The sequence below is a fragment of the Ursus maritimus genome, unplaced genomic scaffold, assembly GCF_017311325.1.
Source record: "Ursus maritimus isolate PB19 unplaced genomic scaffold, ASM1731132v1 scaffold_35, whole genome shotgun sequence".
Classification (NCBI taxonomy): Eukaryota; Metazoa; Chordata; class Mammalia; order Carnivora; family Ursidae; genus Ursus; species Ursus maritimus.
The window spans coordinates 23335421-23348577 of NW_024426119.1; the positions used below are offsets into that span (position 1 = coordinate 23335421).

At 49.4% G+C, this 13157-nt stretch overlaps 1 protein-coding gene across 1 annotated transcript in view; it reads left to right on the forward strand.

The window, feature by feature from the left end:
• The first annotated feature begins 988 nt into the window (after nt 1-988).
• HDC (histidine decarboxylase) overlaps nt 989-13157 on the forward strand; it is a 22046-nt gene continuing 9877 nt past the window's right edge. Inside the window, exons 1-7 of the mRNA XM_008705954.2 lie at nt 989-1142; nt 3761-3933; nt 7770-7883; nt 8845-8967; nt 11374-11508; nt 11769-11912; nt 12412-12478. Of these exons, the coding sequence (XP_008704176.1) occupies nt 1115-1142; nt 3761-3933; nt 7770-7883; nt 8845-8967; nt 11374-11508; nt 11769-11912; nt 12412-12478 (784 nt within the window). The 5' untranslated portion in view covers nt 989-1114. The remainder of the gene's footprint in view (nt 1143-3760; nt 3934-7769; nt 7884-8844; nt 8968-11373; nt 11509-11768; nt 11913-12411; nt 12479-13157) is intronic.

Sequence of the window (13157 nt, forward strand, 5' to 3'; positions counted from 1 at the left end):
TCACTTAAAAAAAAAGATTTATTTATTTATTTATTTGAGAGAGAGAGAGTGAGAGAGAGCGAGCACCGGGCAGGGGGTGGGGGGCAGAGGCAGAGAGGCAGAGGGAGAGATCTCTGCAGCAGATTCCACGCTAAGCCCACAGCCCCGGTGACCTGCGGCTCCATCTCACGACCCTGAGCCCAAACCAGGAGTCCGGTGCCTAACCGACGGAACCACCCAGGCGCCCCGCTCTTTTCCTAACCTTCCTTGAGCTTCGTTAATGTCAGGTTATTGACCGACGGCACCCCCCCCCCGCCCGCCCCCGCGCCTTCTCCACAGAAATCTCGAGTAAAAGGCGACAGGTTTATGCCTTCTGAAGAGAAACCAGAGCCATGCATTTGATCTCTTTTTCCTCAGAAAGAAGCTCCCAGGGTCGTGCAGCCTTCCTCACAGTAGTGTCTGCATGCCCTTTCACACCGCGCGCGCACACACACACACACACACACACGCACGCACACAAGCACCCTTTCAAGTGCTAAAAGCGATGAAGTCTGAGTGATGTTTCCATTTGTATTCTTTGTGCTCCTCTGTTTACTCGCCAGCAGCAAGTGGCACGTGGTAATTTAGAAAATCCACTGTGACGGATGAGGGTACCCGCGTCCCTGAGCACCCTGGGGCCGGCAGGGCAGCCTCGCTCTAAGCGCCCGTCCCTGCCTCCCCGCCGCTGAGAGACCAGCCATCGCAGGAATCCGACGGCTCGGCTCGTTTGGGCCACGGACTCCGCACACGCTCGGCTTTGTGCTGGGCTCCAGAGCCGGCGCTCCGTCCGACGGGGCTCCCTGGTCTGAGGCCAGGGGCGGAAGGGCTGCCTGCGGGTTTGGGTTGCTAAGGGCGCTGTTTAATTTAGAAGGGCCTTTTATCCTGGTCTCTAGATCAGAACCGGGGGGGAAAGGGGTGGAGTTCAAGCAGCCCGGAGGAAGGGCCTTTGAAGGGTGGAGCTAAGGGGGAAGAAGCGAGAACCCTTTAAATAAAGGGCCGGCACTGGCTGCCCAGGCGTCCGTGCTCCACGTCGCACGTCGCACGTCGCACGTGTCTTTGGGTGAGAAGGCGCCGCAGCCGCAGCCGCAGGGAGGTGATGGAGCCCGAGGAGTACCGGGAGAGAGGTGAGCGGTGGGCACCCCCTTGCTCTGCGGGAACAGGTGCTGGTCGTCCGCCCTTAGATTCGGGGGGTGTCATTGGACCGGAGCAGACTAGCTCTCTGAGAGTTGGTTTCCACAAAATTCTTCCCGAGGAAGGAATGTGGGACCCCAGAATCTAAAACTTTCTCAACCTCTCTTTCCTTCTCCCTCGGCCTCTCCTTCTCCCACTCTCCCGTGTCTCACTTTCCCCAACCCCCTTTCTCACCACGAGAGGATTTGGATTCCCGATCCACTCGGTGGGAAAAGGGGATTATTCATATTCTGAAGCAGAAATAAAAAAGGCCCCCAAGTATTCTGTAGTCACTGCAAAATCCGTTCTATGTATTCATTCCTCTGTGTGAACCTGTCGGTGCTGTTCTTTCACGGAGTCCTTCATTTCATAAATATTTAGTGGGCAGCCACTGTCTCTCAAGCCTGGTGGAAGGAGGAAAACCAAATGCTTAGCCTGTTTTCCCGCGGGGCTCCTTAAGAGGAGCAGGAGGTAGTTGCTTCTAACTTTTCTCCCCGTGAGTTTTTATATCCTCGTCCCCACTGGTAAGTTATGTTGCCTAAAATTTCTTTGCTGTAAGGTATTGTCCTATGTTAAATCCAACTTTTCGTCTCTCCTCCATCCAGACCTCCCTCACTAAGTAGCTAGCAGCCTTGACACTCAAGCCTGCACTGGCTTATTCCCGGGCTTCCCAGGAGCCTCAGGCAGGTTCCCGCGGACGTCCGTCCTGGGTGTAGAACTCGAACACATTTCACGCTGCCCCTGGACAAGTGCAGGGCTAGGTCCAGTGCTCTCAGAGCCCCGGTGGGATGCCCCTGCAGCCGTGAGAAGAATCAGCAGTGGGAGGGTTGGAGGAGAGAGAAGGGTGTCGAAATCTCTCCTTGTCTCTTTCACAGTTTCTTTCTGGGATCGGTCCTACTTGTAAGAATCTTGCATGAGCTGGTGCAGAGGCAAGAAATCAGGTTCCTTCTCCTTCTCTCTCTTTTTTATCTTATTTTATTTTTTTGCAGGGGGACAAAAGCCTAAGGAGTACTAAGGAGGAATTAGAGGTATTGAGAGAGACAGAGAGAGGGAGATGAGCACACAGACACATAGACACAGAAAGGGAGAGACGCAGACAGAGAGACTCAGAGGGAGGGAGAGACAGGCGCTGAAGACGGAAGCTCTGTCCTGGTGAAATGAATGGGGAGAAAAAATAAATAATTTATGGTCACTTCAGAGTATTTCAGTTGGCTAGTTTTCTTCCTTATTTATTTGTTCATTCATTTGATTTTTTTTTTTTTTGAGCATCTAAGAAATGTCCTAAGCATTGAGGTGTTGGTGCAAGCAGAGGGAAAGAAACTGAGTGATTAAGACCTGGTCTTACGTACTCCTGAAATGAATAATTACACTATATGTTAACTAACAAGAATTTAAATAAAAACCTGACACAAACAAACAAAAAGACATGGTCTTGCATTTTCCCAAGACTTCAGGCTAGGGCAGGGTTCTTGGTCTGGGTCTAGGGTTGTGCTTTAGGGATGCCATGGACCTCAGAAATTATACACCATTTTTGTGTGTGTGTGCAAGCCCCTAGTTTTAATCAGATTCTTGAAGAAGTGAGAAATTGCTGGTCCAGTGGGAAGAGTGAGCAAGTAGATTTTTCAACTTGTATCAGAACCTGGCAGGGGAGTTTGCCATTTGTGCTAACAAAGAGAATAGGTTGTGTGTGTGTGTGTGTGTGTGTGTGTGTGTGTAACAATTTTCAGATAGAAAGAACCACAGAGTTTCTATTAAACCTGTAAGGTAGCAAATTAATTAGATGTTCTGTTTTTGAGAAGAAAAGACAGGTAGGAGAGAAAATCAAGGTTGCTATGGATAAGGGAAAAATACATTATTTTCCTTTGGTGCTTGAGTTTTATACTTCATGATTTTCCGTCTTGTTCATTTGTTCACTCACACAGTCCCTCCACTGGTCATTCATTCCCTCAGTTGTTTTTTCATTCATTTTTTAAAAAGATTGATTTTTTTATTTGAGAGAGAGAGAGAGATAGCTGAGGGTGGGGTGGGGTCGAGGGGGGGATGGGGAGAAGAAGAGAGAATCCCAAGCAGAGTATGCCGAGCTTAGAGCCTGATGCAGGGCTTGATCCCATGACCTTGAGATCATGACGTGAGCTGAAACCAAGAGCCCATCACCTAACTGGTGTCCTCCCCTTTTTTATTTTTTATAAAATTTTATATAAATATATAAAGTTTATATAAATTTATAAATATATAAATTTTTAATAACATTTTATTTTTTTATAAAAGTGAGTGCACCTGTCTTCATCCCACAGAAAGGCTGCCTTTAACTGAGCCCCATATGGTACTCGAACCCACAACCTTGAGATCAAAAGTCACATACTCTACTGACTGAGCCAGCCAGGTGCCCCCACCCTCACTTACTTTTAAACTCTCGAGACAAGGCTGATGCTAGGGATCTGACCTTTTCCCCATCAGCTCACGAATCCATCTCCTTCTTCACCAAGTCTCTTGGCCCTGATGTGAGGGGTTGGGCATGAGTTGGCCAGGCCCGGTCGGGGGACGTAAGGCTGGTGTCTCCTCCTCCTTGTAGGAAAAGAGATGGTGGATTACATCTGCCAGTATCTGAGCACCGTGCGGGAGCGGCGTGTGACTCCGGATGTCCGGCCTGGTTACCTGCGAGCCCAGCTGCCTGAGAGTGCTCCCGAGGAACCTGACAGCTGGGACAGCATCTTTGGGGACATCGAGCGAATTATCATGCCTGGGGTGAGATACAGTCACCGCAAGGGTGATTCTGGGTTTCGGGGCATAGGAGGGCGGGCAGTAGGCCTGAAGAGAGGCCTGCCTTGGGTAAGCCTGCCATTTGGGCACCAACATGCCGGCCTGTCTAGAGGGCATATAGAGGGCCAGAACTTTGAACTTAGGATTCTGATGCCAGGGCTGCCCTGTGGTGCTGGGTGGGAGGCCGGAGGGAGTTAGCACTTCACCCCAGGGCTGAGTCTGACAGATGCACGGAAATAGAATGGAATGAGGTAAGAATGGAAATTGGGTCTGAGGGGAAAGGCCAATGTGGAGAGCATGACAGAGAGAGGAGGCTGGAGACAGTCCCTGAAGTCCCAGCTAGCAGAGCCAGCAACCTCCCACAGAATGCTGAGACTCGCTGAAGGGAAGGAAGGAGGCCGAGAAGACACGTTCCCTGAGGACACCCTGATTGTCACATAGAGAGGCCCGGGGAGCTGAGTGAGACCCTGTCGGCCCCCTCCTTCCTCCTCCGGGGGGTGGGAATGGTGTCCTTCTCTACCAAGGGGAGGTCTCATGACGGAGCTGCTTTTCAGGAGTAGAGAGGACCTTTCCCTGAAGCATTTGTCCCCCCAGTGACAAAGAGCACAGCCTGGTGACAGCACTGGCAGGGCCAGGGTGCAGACAAAGGCTGGCTGGTGCTTGAGCTGGAGGCCGCCTCTGTGGGCTGTGACGCTACCCCTGGCCACAGGGGCGAGGAGCTTGCCAAGGTGCTCAGGCTAAAAGTGAGGGCGCCCGTCTTCGTCCCACAGCAGGGCTGCCTTTAGCTCCATGTCACGTGCCAGGCCCTGGATGAGCCCCGTTACAGGCTAGCTTGCTCTATCCCACCGTGATCCTACACTCCCTCTTTTACAAATGAGGAAGCTGTGGTTTGGGGATGTTAATTGTTTTCTCAAAGTTACAGAATCTGTGGCTGGCAGATCCAAGATTTTAGCCCTGGGCCAGTCTTATTCCAGAGCCTCTTTCCCCTGCGCTGGTAACTCCACTCGTGTGTGACTGAGTGCTCTGGCCTGAGCCTGTGCACCCAGGCGCTGCCCTTCAGCGGGACCCCCATGTGCAGGCTGTTCTCTTCACTCTGTCTGCTTGGGGCATTGGTGGCCTGAACCGCGGGTGTCCAGAGACCTCCCGAGGCTGACTTGGGATTTGCTTCCATCATCCCCTAAAAGCTTTGATGGGACAGAAACGTGCCTGGAGGCAGGGATGCCAAATGATCTGAACTCAGAATAAGTTGGTACAAGCGCCCTGGCTGGCAAGTTTGCACAAAGCCAGTTACTCATCTCTCTCTGACCACTCAGCCTATTTCACAAGCATCTTTTGAAAATTTCCATATCGTAAAGCTTTACCAAGGAGGCTAGCACCCCGATAAGATTATCTCATGGATTTCATTCTGTAAAATGTAATCTGCCGAGCTGCCAACTGTAATTTGGTAGTGAGACTGAGAGCAACTGTCAGAGGAGACGGAAATGAGCTGATTCGTTGATTGCAATTCCAGCAGTTGCTGGGGGTGTGCTCAGAGAGGCTCATTTCTGGAACGAGAGGTCTGTCTCTTCTTGATAAGGGTTCTCTGGCTTATCTTATCAGATTTATCTTGAAAGAACAGATAATTGCCTCTTGATAGGGTTAGGGGATGGAAGCCCTTCTTTGAGGTTTCCAAAATACTGTCACTAAGGACAGTGATAATGAGGGCCCAGTCTTCCAGTGCCTCTGAGAGACGGCCTGAAAGCGGTTGGCCCTTCACTTTCTCATGTTGACGAGCACCTCATTGAAAACTGGATTGATTTTTCCCTCCCTGCCATCTCCTAGACACAAAGAGAAGAGCTGCCCTTCTGTTTTAATTCCAACTCTGGTTAGAAAAACCTCCTCTGTGCTTCATGGGGGAGAGAGAGTAGCACAGGGAGAGAAGAAAGGGCGCCACCCTGCTCAGGAGCTTGGGCCCTGGGGTCAGACAGCCTGGGGTTTCTGTCTTGGCACTGTCATCTGTCCCTGTGAGGTGTGTGTGATCACGTAGCCAGCCCCGAATTCTCCTCTGTAAAACGGGGGGAACGGGAGAACCTATCTTAGAGGGGTACTGTGAGAATTAAATAAGATGAAGCATGGGAAAATGGAAGATATTGTTGTTACCTTTCACACATTTCACCTGGCGAAAATCAGAGGAAAAGTTCTGGTTATCTAAGAGTCAAGTCAGGATATATGATGTGTCTATCACCATGTGAGTAACTCACCATTAACATTAGTGCTTTACGTTGTGCAGATTTCCTCCCAGACCCATCCACATGACAACCCCAGGAAACAGGATTTATTTTATGATGGGAAACTAAGGTTAAGAAAGGTGCAGAGGAGTATCCTGTTTTTATGGGGTCTGCATCATATGTAAATTTTGAGATCCCTTGTAAGAAAATAAAATTAAGTATCTTTCTCAAAAAAGACCCATGCAAACATAGAACCTTGGAGCTTAAGTTCATTAGCTTCACAATAAACCTACAAAGTCACACAGCTGGTTAGGGACAAAGAGAGGAGTGGAAACTTTGTCCTTTGACTTGAATCTTATGCTCCTTCTACCACACACACTGTCTAGGACGCTGTCCTTGCTAGTGAGGGATTACAAGAATTTCTGCACACTAAATATATTTTTTTAAGATTTTATTTATTTATTCGACAGAGATAGAGACAGCCAGCGAGAGAGGGAACACAAGCAGGGGAGAGGGAACACAAGCAGGGGGAGTGGGAGAGGAAGAGCAGGCTCCCAGCAGAGGAGCCTGATGTGGGGCTCGATCCCATAACGCTGGGATCATGCCCTGAGCCGAAGGCAGGCGCTTAACCGCTGTGCCACCCAGGCGCCCCCTGCACACTAAATATTGGTTCACTAGGATGTTGACTAATGAGTTCTCAGTAGGGTGGGACATCTAGAATGAGAGAGTTCCATGGGTTCAGGGAAAGGATCAGAGGGGGCTGGGGAACTGGGAAAGGGTTTGTGGAGGAAATGAGTATTTTGTAGCTTTCTAGGAATTAGTGGATTTTGGAACATCCTGTCAGTATGGGACGTGCCTGCTTGTCAGGAGACACCACATTGCTCAAAAGCACGAATGCAGAAATGAACAGGGCATCCTCATCAACAGGGAGATGAAGCCAGATTAGATAATGAATGAGGCCAATGAGCCCGTTATAGTGGGGCCTGGTCTATCCACCTGGCTCTTACTTACATCCGGTTCTTCATTCTGATTGTGGGCTCAGGGGTTAACTCGGAGGTAGGGGTCCCAGGCCCTTGGGCTGGCACTTCCCCTGCCCTTTTCTCTCCTTTCTCCCTCCTCACTGGGAAATGAAGGGCAGCTTTGAATCCATTCACACTGACCCTCTGCAGGAGCTGTGTACCCAGAGAGCTCGGTGACCCATAAAACAAAGGATGCTTTTTGCAAGAAACTGGATGGGAGAAGCAACCTCTTTTTGTGAAGCTCATAGCTTCCTTTTATTACTGGGCAGGGGTGGCATGGGGGATAAGCATTGGAGACTGATGTGAACACTATCCAGAATCCACAACCCTAATTACTATACCAGTTTTCATTTTGCATATTCCCTTCTGGTCTTTGCATACGTACAGAGGCTTCACTGATGAAGCAGCTTAGAAGATGAGAAATGAGGGTGGCAAGAACACCATGAATATGTTTTATTTTTATGGAGTTGTGTCATTTGCTTGACTGTCTTCCAAGTGTCAGCCCATCTCCAGAGGGCCCAGGGAGGGTCTCTGGTAGAGGAAAGCCTCCCAGACATGCTCCCTGGCGCCACACATGTACCCGCCCTGCCTCCAGGTGGTACACTGGCAAAGCCCCCACATGCACGCCTACTACCCAGCCCTCACCTCTTGGCCGTCGCTGCTGGGAGACATGCTGGCCGATGCCATCAACTGCTTGGGATTCACCTGGGTGAGTAACCATGGCTGTAGCTATAATCAGTAGCAAGTGGGGATGTAGCAGAAAGTGACATCCTGGGGCAGGCGTATTTTGTCCTGGTCGTTGAATGGGGGTTCTAAGTTAAATATTAACAATGGCTACATTGTTTGAGCTTGAACTTTATAGAAATGATCTCATCTTATCCTTTAACCCTATGGAATCATGAGCATTGGCCCATTTTGTAGATAAAGAAATTGAGGCTTGGGTAACTTATCTCCCCAGGATCACACAGCTTATAGAGACAGAGATGACATTTGGACTGAGATCTGGGTATTGCTACAGTTTGTGATCCTCACTAAGCACTTTGGTGCCTATGGGTACAACTTCCCCTGTGCTCTCGTCTGTGAGGGGTTAGAGATATATCCTCAGACTCCCCTTAAGAACCCCCTAAGGATCAAGCTGGTTTAAATTGTGCCAGAAGCCTCCAAGAACAGCTTTATGTTTTAAGTCTGGACTGTATAGGGTGTGTCAGCGGGGAGGGAGGTCTGGGAAGGGGGAGAGTTGCTATCTTTTCTAGGAAGGAGTGCTTTCTTTCTTAGTCCTAAAACTTGCCCTTGGCCTTCAGAATGCTGCTTAGCTGGGTATTTTAGGGACTAGGGAAGCCAAATGGAAGCAATCATTTCTAGGGCTGTTTCTCCATAGAACTTTGGGAGTTAGAAAAGGCTCTACCTCGTTGAGGGTAGGGCATCAATCCAAAGCCCTACATCTTTTTCCCTCTATGGTTTGGCAAAGGTTGGGGTGGGAATGGGGCACAGGCCTTGGCATTGACCCCTTCTCCAGGGGGAAGATAGGTCAGGTTCCCACCGATAGCCTGGGGAGGCAGGGAGGGCCCGGGCAGAGACAGATGTGTTTCTGGGGCTGGTGGGGCAGGGGGAGGGGTGCAATCTTGGTGTCCCCGGGGGCTGTCTGGATGAAGTTGCTTTCCCCCTTTCAGGCCTCCAGCCCTGTGTGCACGGAGCTGGAGATGCATGTCATGGACTGGCTGGCGAAAATGCTGGGACTCCCAGAGCACTTCCTGCACCACCACCCCGGCAGTCAGGGAGGAGGCGTCTTGCAGGTGCCTACCTTGGCGAAGCTCCTCCCTGCGTGGGGGCTACGTAGTGGAAGATAAGCTGAGCCCTTGCCCTTCTCCTGTTTCCCCCACGTCACCCCCTCCACCACTATCACTGCCATCATCCTCTTGCCATTAACCATCATCATTATCCTGGTGGCCGCCGTGATCGCCGATCCGGCCCGCAGGGCTACCGCCTCTGCTGCGGTCACCACTCCCACCACGGCTGCCACCTCCACTCTTCCTTTTTCTTTTTTTCCTTTGAAAGAGATTAAGAAGTCCACCCATGATCACATTTCCAGTATTGCTCGATTCAGGTTTCTCAGTGTCTCACCCAGCCCCTCTCCTTCTTTGTCTCATTTAACTCCTTATGGTAGAAGGAAAAGAGAAGGCAAGTGGAGACTTCTTGCCCTCCCTCCTGGGTCCAGGAGACCCTGGGCGGTGAGAAAAATGAACACCATAAATTGATTTATCTTATCCTACAACCCTATCATTTGGATATCTGTCAAATGATAGTTCCTCAAAGATCTCTTGTTTTGTTAAGAGCCATCTGCATACTGGAGCTCGCTGGGTGCTTCCCGTAGACCATGCATGCTGCTGGGTACTTTTGTGTCTATAAACCCCTGACATTTATGAGGCCTTGGTTCTGAGACCTTTGAGGACCCCCAAATTCTTGAATTCTACCCCAATACATACATAATTTTCTTGGTTTTATAACCTATAAGATAGAGATAACAATAACTAATAATATAGCAACAATGTTTTCCTCAGAGAGTGGATATGAACATTCAGTGAGCCCTTCTTCTTCCTTTCTTCTTCCTCTTCTTCTTTTTAAAAAAATATTTTATTTATTTATTTGACACAGAGAGAGAACACAAGCAGGGGGAGCTGTAGGCAGAGGGAGAAGCCAAGCAGGGAGCCAGATGCAGGACTTGATCCCAGGACCCTGGGGTCATGACCTGAGCCAAAGGCAGATGCTTACCCGACTGAGCCGCCAGGCGGCCCTAAATGAGCCCCTCTTTAAGATAAAAATAGCCATGCTGCCCTGAGATGAGACCTGGAAAGTTTGCTGGGCTCATTTGCTAGCTCCCTCTCTCTCTCCAGTCTTGCTTCGAGATGAAAATCCTCCTAAGGAAGGCAAATTACACATGCCGTGGCCTTTCTGGGCCATTTGCAGATAGTTACAACTTCAGATGGTGTATCTGGGAGACATGCTAAACGTCTGCCGAACCTGATCTTGCTTTTCATTTAATTATCTCAAGGACTCTGGAGGTAAATAGTATCATCACCAATTTTTGAGATAAGAGCACTGGAGCTCAGAGAGGTTAAAAACTTGCCCCAGTTGCCTGGCTGGTAAGTGGAAGAAAGGATTTAAACACGTGCTTGTCTCCAACCAAACGGCGCTTCCTCCTATATTCATCAGCTGTGTAAACTTGCTTCAGTCCTGTAAAGACTCTGAGCACTGCTACCCTCACCTGTAGACAGGAATCACAAGTACCTCAGAGTGGTTTTACGAGGAGCCAATGGGATGACAGAACATTTTGTGAACCGAGAATAGCTATGTAGATGGAAGGTGGCATTATTATTATGATTACCATTCTGCTGGTTCCTTGTTGCAGAGTGCTGTCCAGCCGCTGAATATCTAGTGGGATCTGATCCATAGGACTCCCCTTAACACCGTCTGCCAGGCTTTTTAGCAGAGAGCTCTCCGCTGTGGGAAGAGTTCAAGCAGCAAAGACACCAAAGACCGAGTGAATGAATGATGAGAAACCTTTAAGAACTCCGTGATGTTGCTGAGGGGTCCACAGGATTCCCACAGTTGTGGCCAGAACAGAATCCTATCCAGCTTTCATTTGGATAATCAATACTCCCACTCTGGGAGGCAGCTGAAGGGAAGCTTTTCATTTTATAAACGGAAAAGAGTCTCCTAGAGGGGCAATGCTAGCCCAAGGTCACGGGGGCCCTTGGCAACAGAAACAGAACCAAGGCCAAAGCGACCAGCCTCTCACGTTAGGCCAGGACCCACTCTCTCTCGGGAAGTCCCTTCAGAAACAAACTCCATTTCCATGCCTAAACTGAATAAATTAAACGTTCTTTATTTTTAGCAAGCTTTACATGGGGTGCAAACATATCTATAGGCAAATTTGTATCTAGCAGAGGCTGAACGTTCTTTTTGTGGTCTCTGTGGCCTCTAATAAAGATGTTGGTATTAGGTGCAAATTTGCTTTCATCACTTCCCTGTGCAATTGGAGGAGAGGCTGGTGTCCCAGGAATGCATAGGGTGCTGTGAACAGAGAATGTGCGATAGGCCTGTGGGTCAGGAGAAAGGGCAACCCTTTCAGCTGGAGCCAGGGGAATGTGCAAAGGGACAAGAGGAGGAGGCTGCCACAGGTAACCCCTCTTCCACTACAGAGCACAGTCAGTGAGTCCACCTTGATTGCCTTGCTGGCAGCAAGAAAGGACAAAATCCTGGAAATGAAAGCGTCCGAACCCGGGGCAGACGAGTCCTCCCTGAACGCCCGGCTCATTGCCTATGCCTCTGACCAGGTGAGTTGCCCAATACAGGCCAAACCTTGGGCTCAGTGCTTGGCTTCTAGAGTCTTCGTTGTTGAGTGATGTTTTTCTAGACATGCGTATGCTGGAGCTCAGGGCAGTGCAGGCCTCAGAGGTCCTCTCCAGGGACCATGGGGGAAGACACACGGCAAGATTTTTGATTCCCCCAGTCTGACTTCAGCAGTTTCAGGGCGGGGGATGGGGGGTGCTCATCCCGGGTGGACTCTGCTAACAGGTTTCCCTGGTCCTTCTAGGCTCACTCTTCAGTGGAAAAAGCTGGTTTGATTTCTCTGGTGAAGATGAAGTTTCTGCCTGTGGATGACAACTTCTCACTCCGAGGGGAGGCTCTTCAGAAAGCCATCAAGGAGGACAAGGAACGGGGCTTGGTGCCTGTTTTTGTAAGTCAGAATGTGTTCTCAGCTTAGAATGATAGGACCTGGAGGCGAGGAAGGAATTTGGGCAGAATTTAGGCAAGTAACGTACTGCAAAACAAACAAACAAACAAACAAACAAACAAAAACAGAAAAAAAAAAAGCAGAACAGTTGCCAAATACAATGTTTTACAAAGTAAGAGTTGCTATTCGTTGCTGTGTTAGGAAATAAATTTAGTGGGTCATAATCTGTCTAAGAAACAGGTGAGAATAGAAACTATCAGAGGGCATTCCTGTAGCCAGGGTAGTATGGTTTGGTGAAACTTTTCTTTCAAATGCACACATGTACTAGATTGCTATATAAAATGTATTTCTTACTGTGTATCATGGTAAAGTGTAATGTGAAATACACGCTATTCCAGTGCGATGGGTAGGATAGATAATACCTGTGGTTAAATCTTTTTTTCAGGACAACTATATCACATGAGCCCAGCTTCCCACATTAACTTCCTTTATTTTCCTTCAGGTGTGTGCAACACTGGGGACCACGGGGGTCTGTGCGTTTGACTGCCTGTCAGAGCTGGGCCCCATCTGTAAGTGTCTGCCCTGTCTGGCTAGGAAGATAAGTCATGAACTTTAGAATGTTCCCTAGAGCAAGAACCTGAATCTAGTTCTGTGGCATTATCTTCTTCCTCCTGGGTCAGTGCAGACAGTTTAAGAAGAGCCACCGAAAGTCACAAGGCAGCCAGGGTACTGCTTTTCCCAGCAGTGGACCAAGGGTTAGAGCCCCCCCCCCCCCCCCCCCCTCCCTTCATCCTCTCTAGGAGGCAACAGTGGGAGAGTCTCGGGTTTTCTTGCCCTCTCACTTGTGTGTCAGAATCTACTTAAAACAGGCCATATGTGAAATGCAGGGTAAAGGAGGCCCCGTGAAATATTTTCTATTCTAGGCTAAGGAAAGGAAAATGGTAGGGTAGGGGAAACCATGGGGGAAGATATAGGTGGAGAAGAAACCCAAATGGGATTGCTTAAAATCCCCAAACAAGAAACCCACTAGGAAAGAGAGATATCCCTTCTCGAACATTTGTGTTAGATGCGTTAACATTGCTCTCTGGGCCAGTGGGGAGTTGCTTTCTGCGCCAGGAACTTTTAGGTTGATGCCCAGAGGGTGTCGACCCTCTCGCCAGTGAGAGCCAAAGGCCAGCTGTGGCTCCGTGGATTTTTCCTTCCAGGGGCCCCCACCTCTCTCATCGATGCACCGCCCCTCCCCCCGCC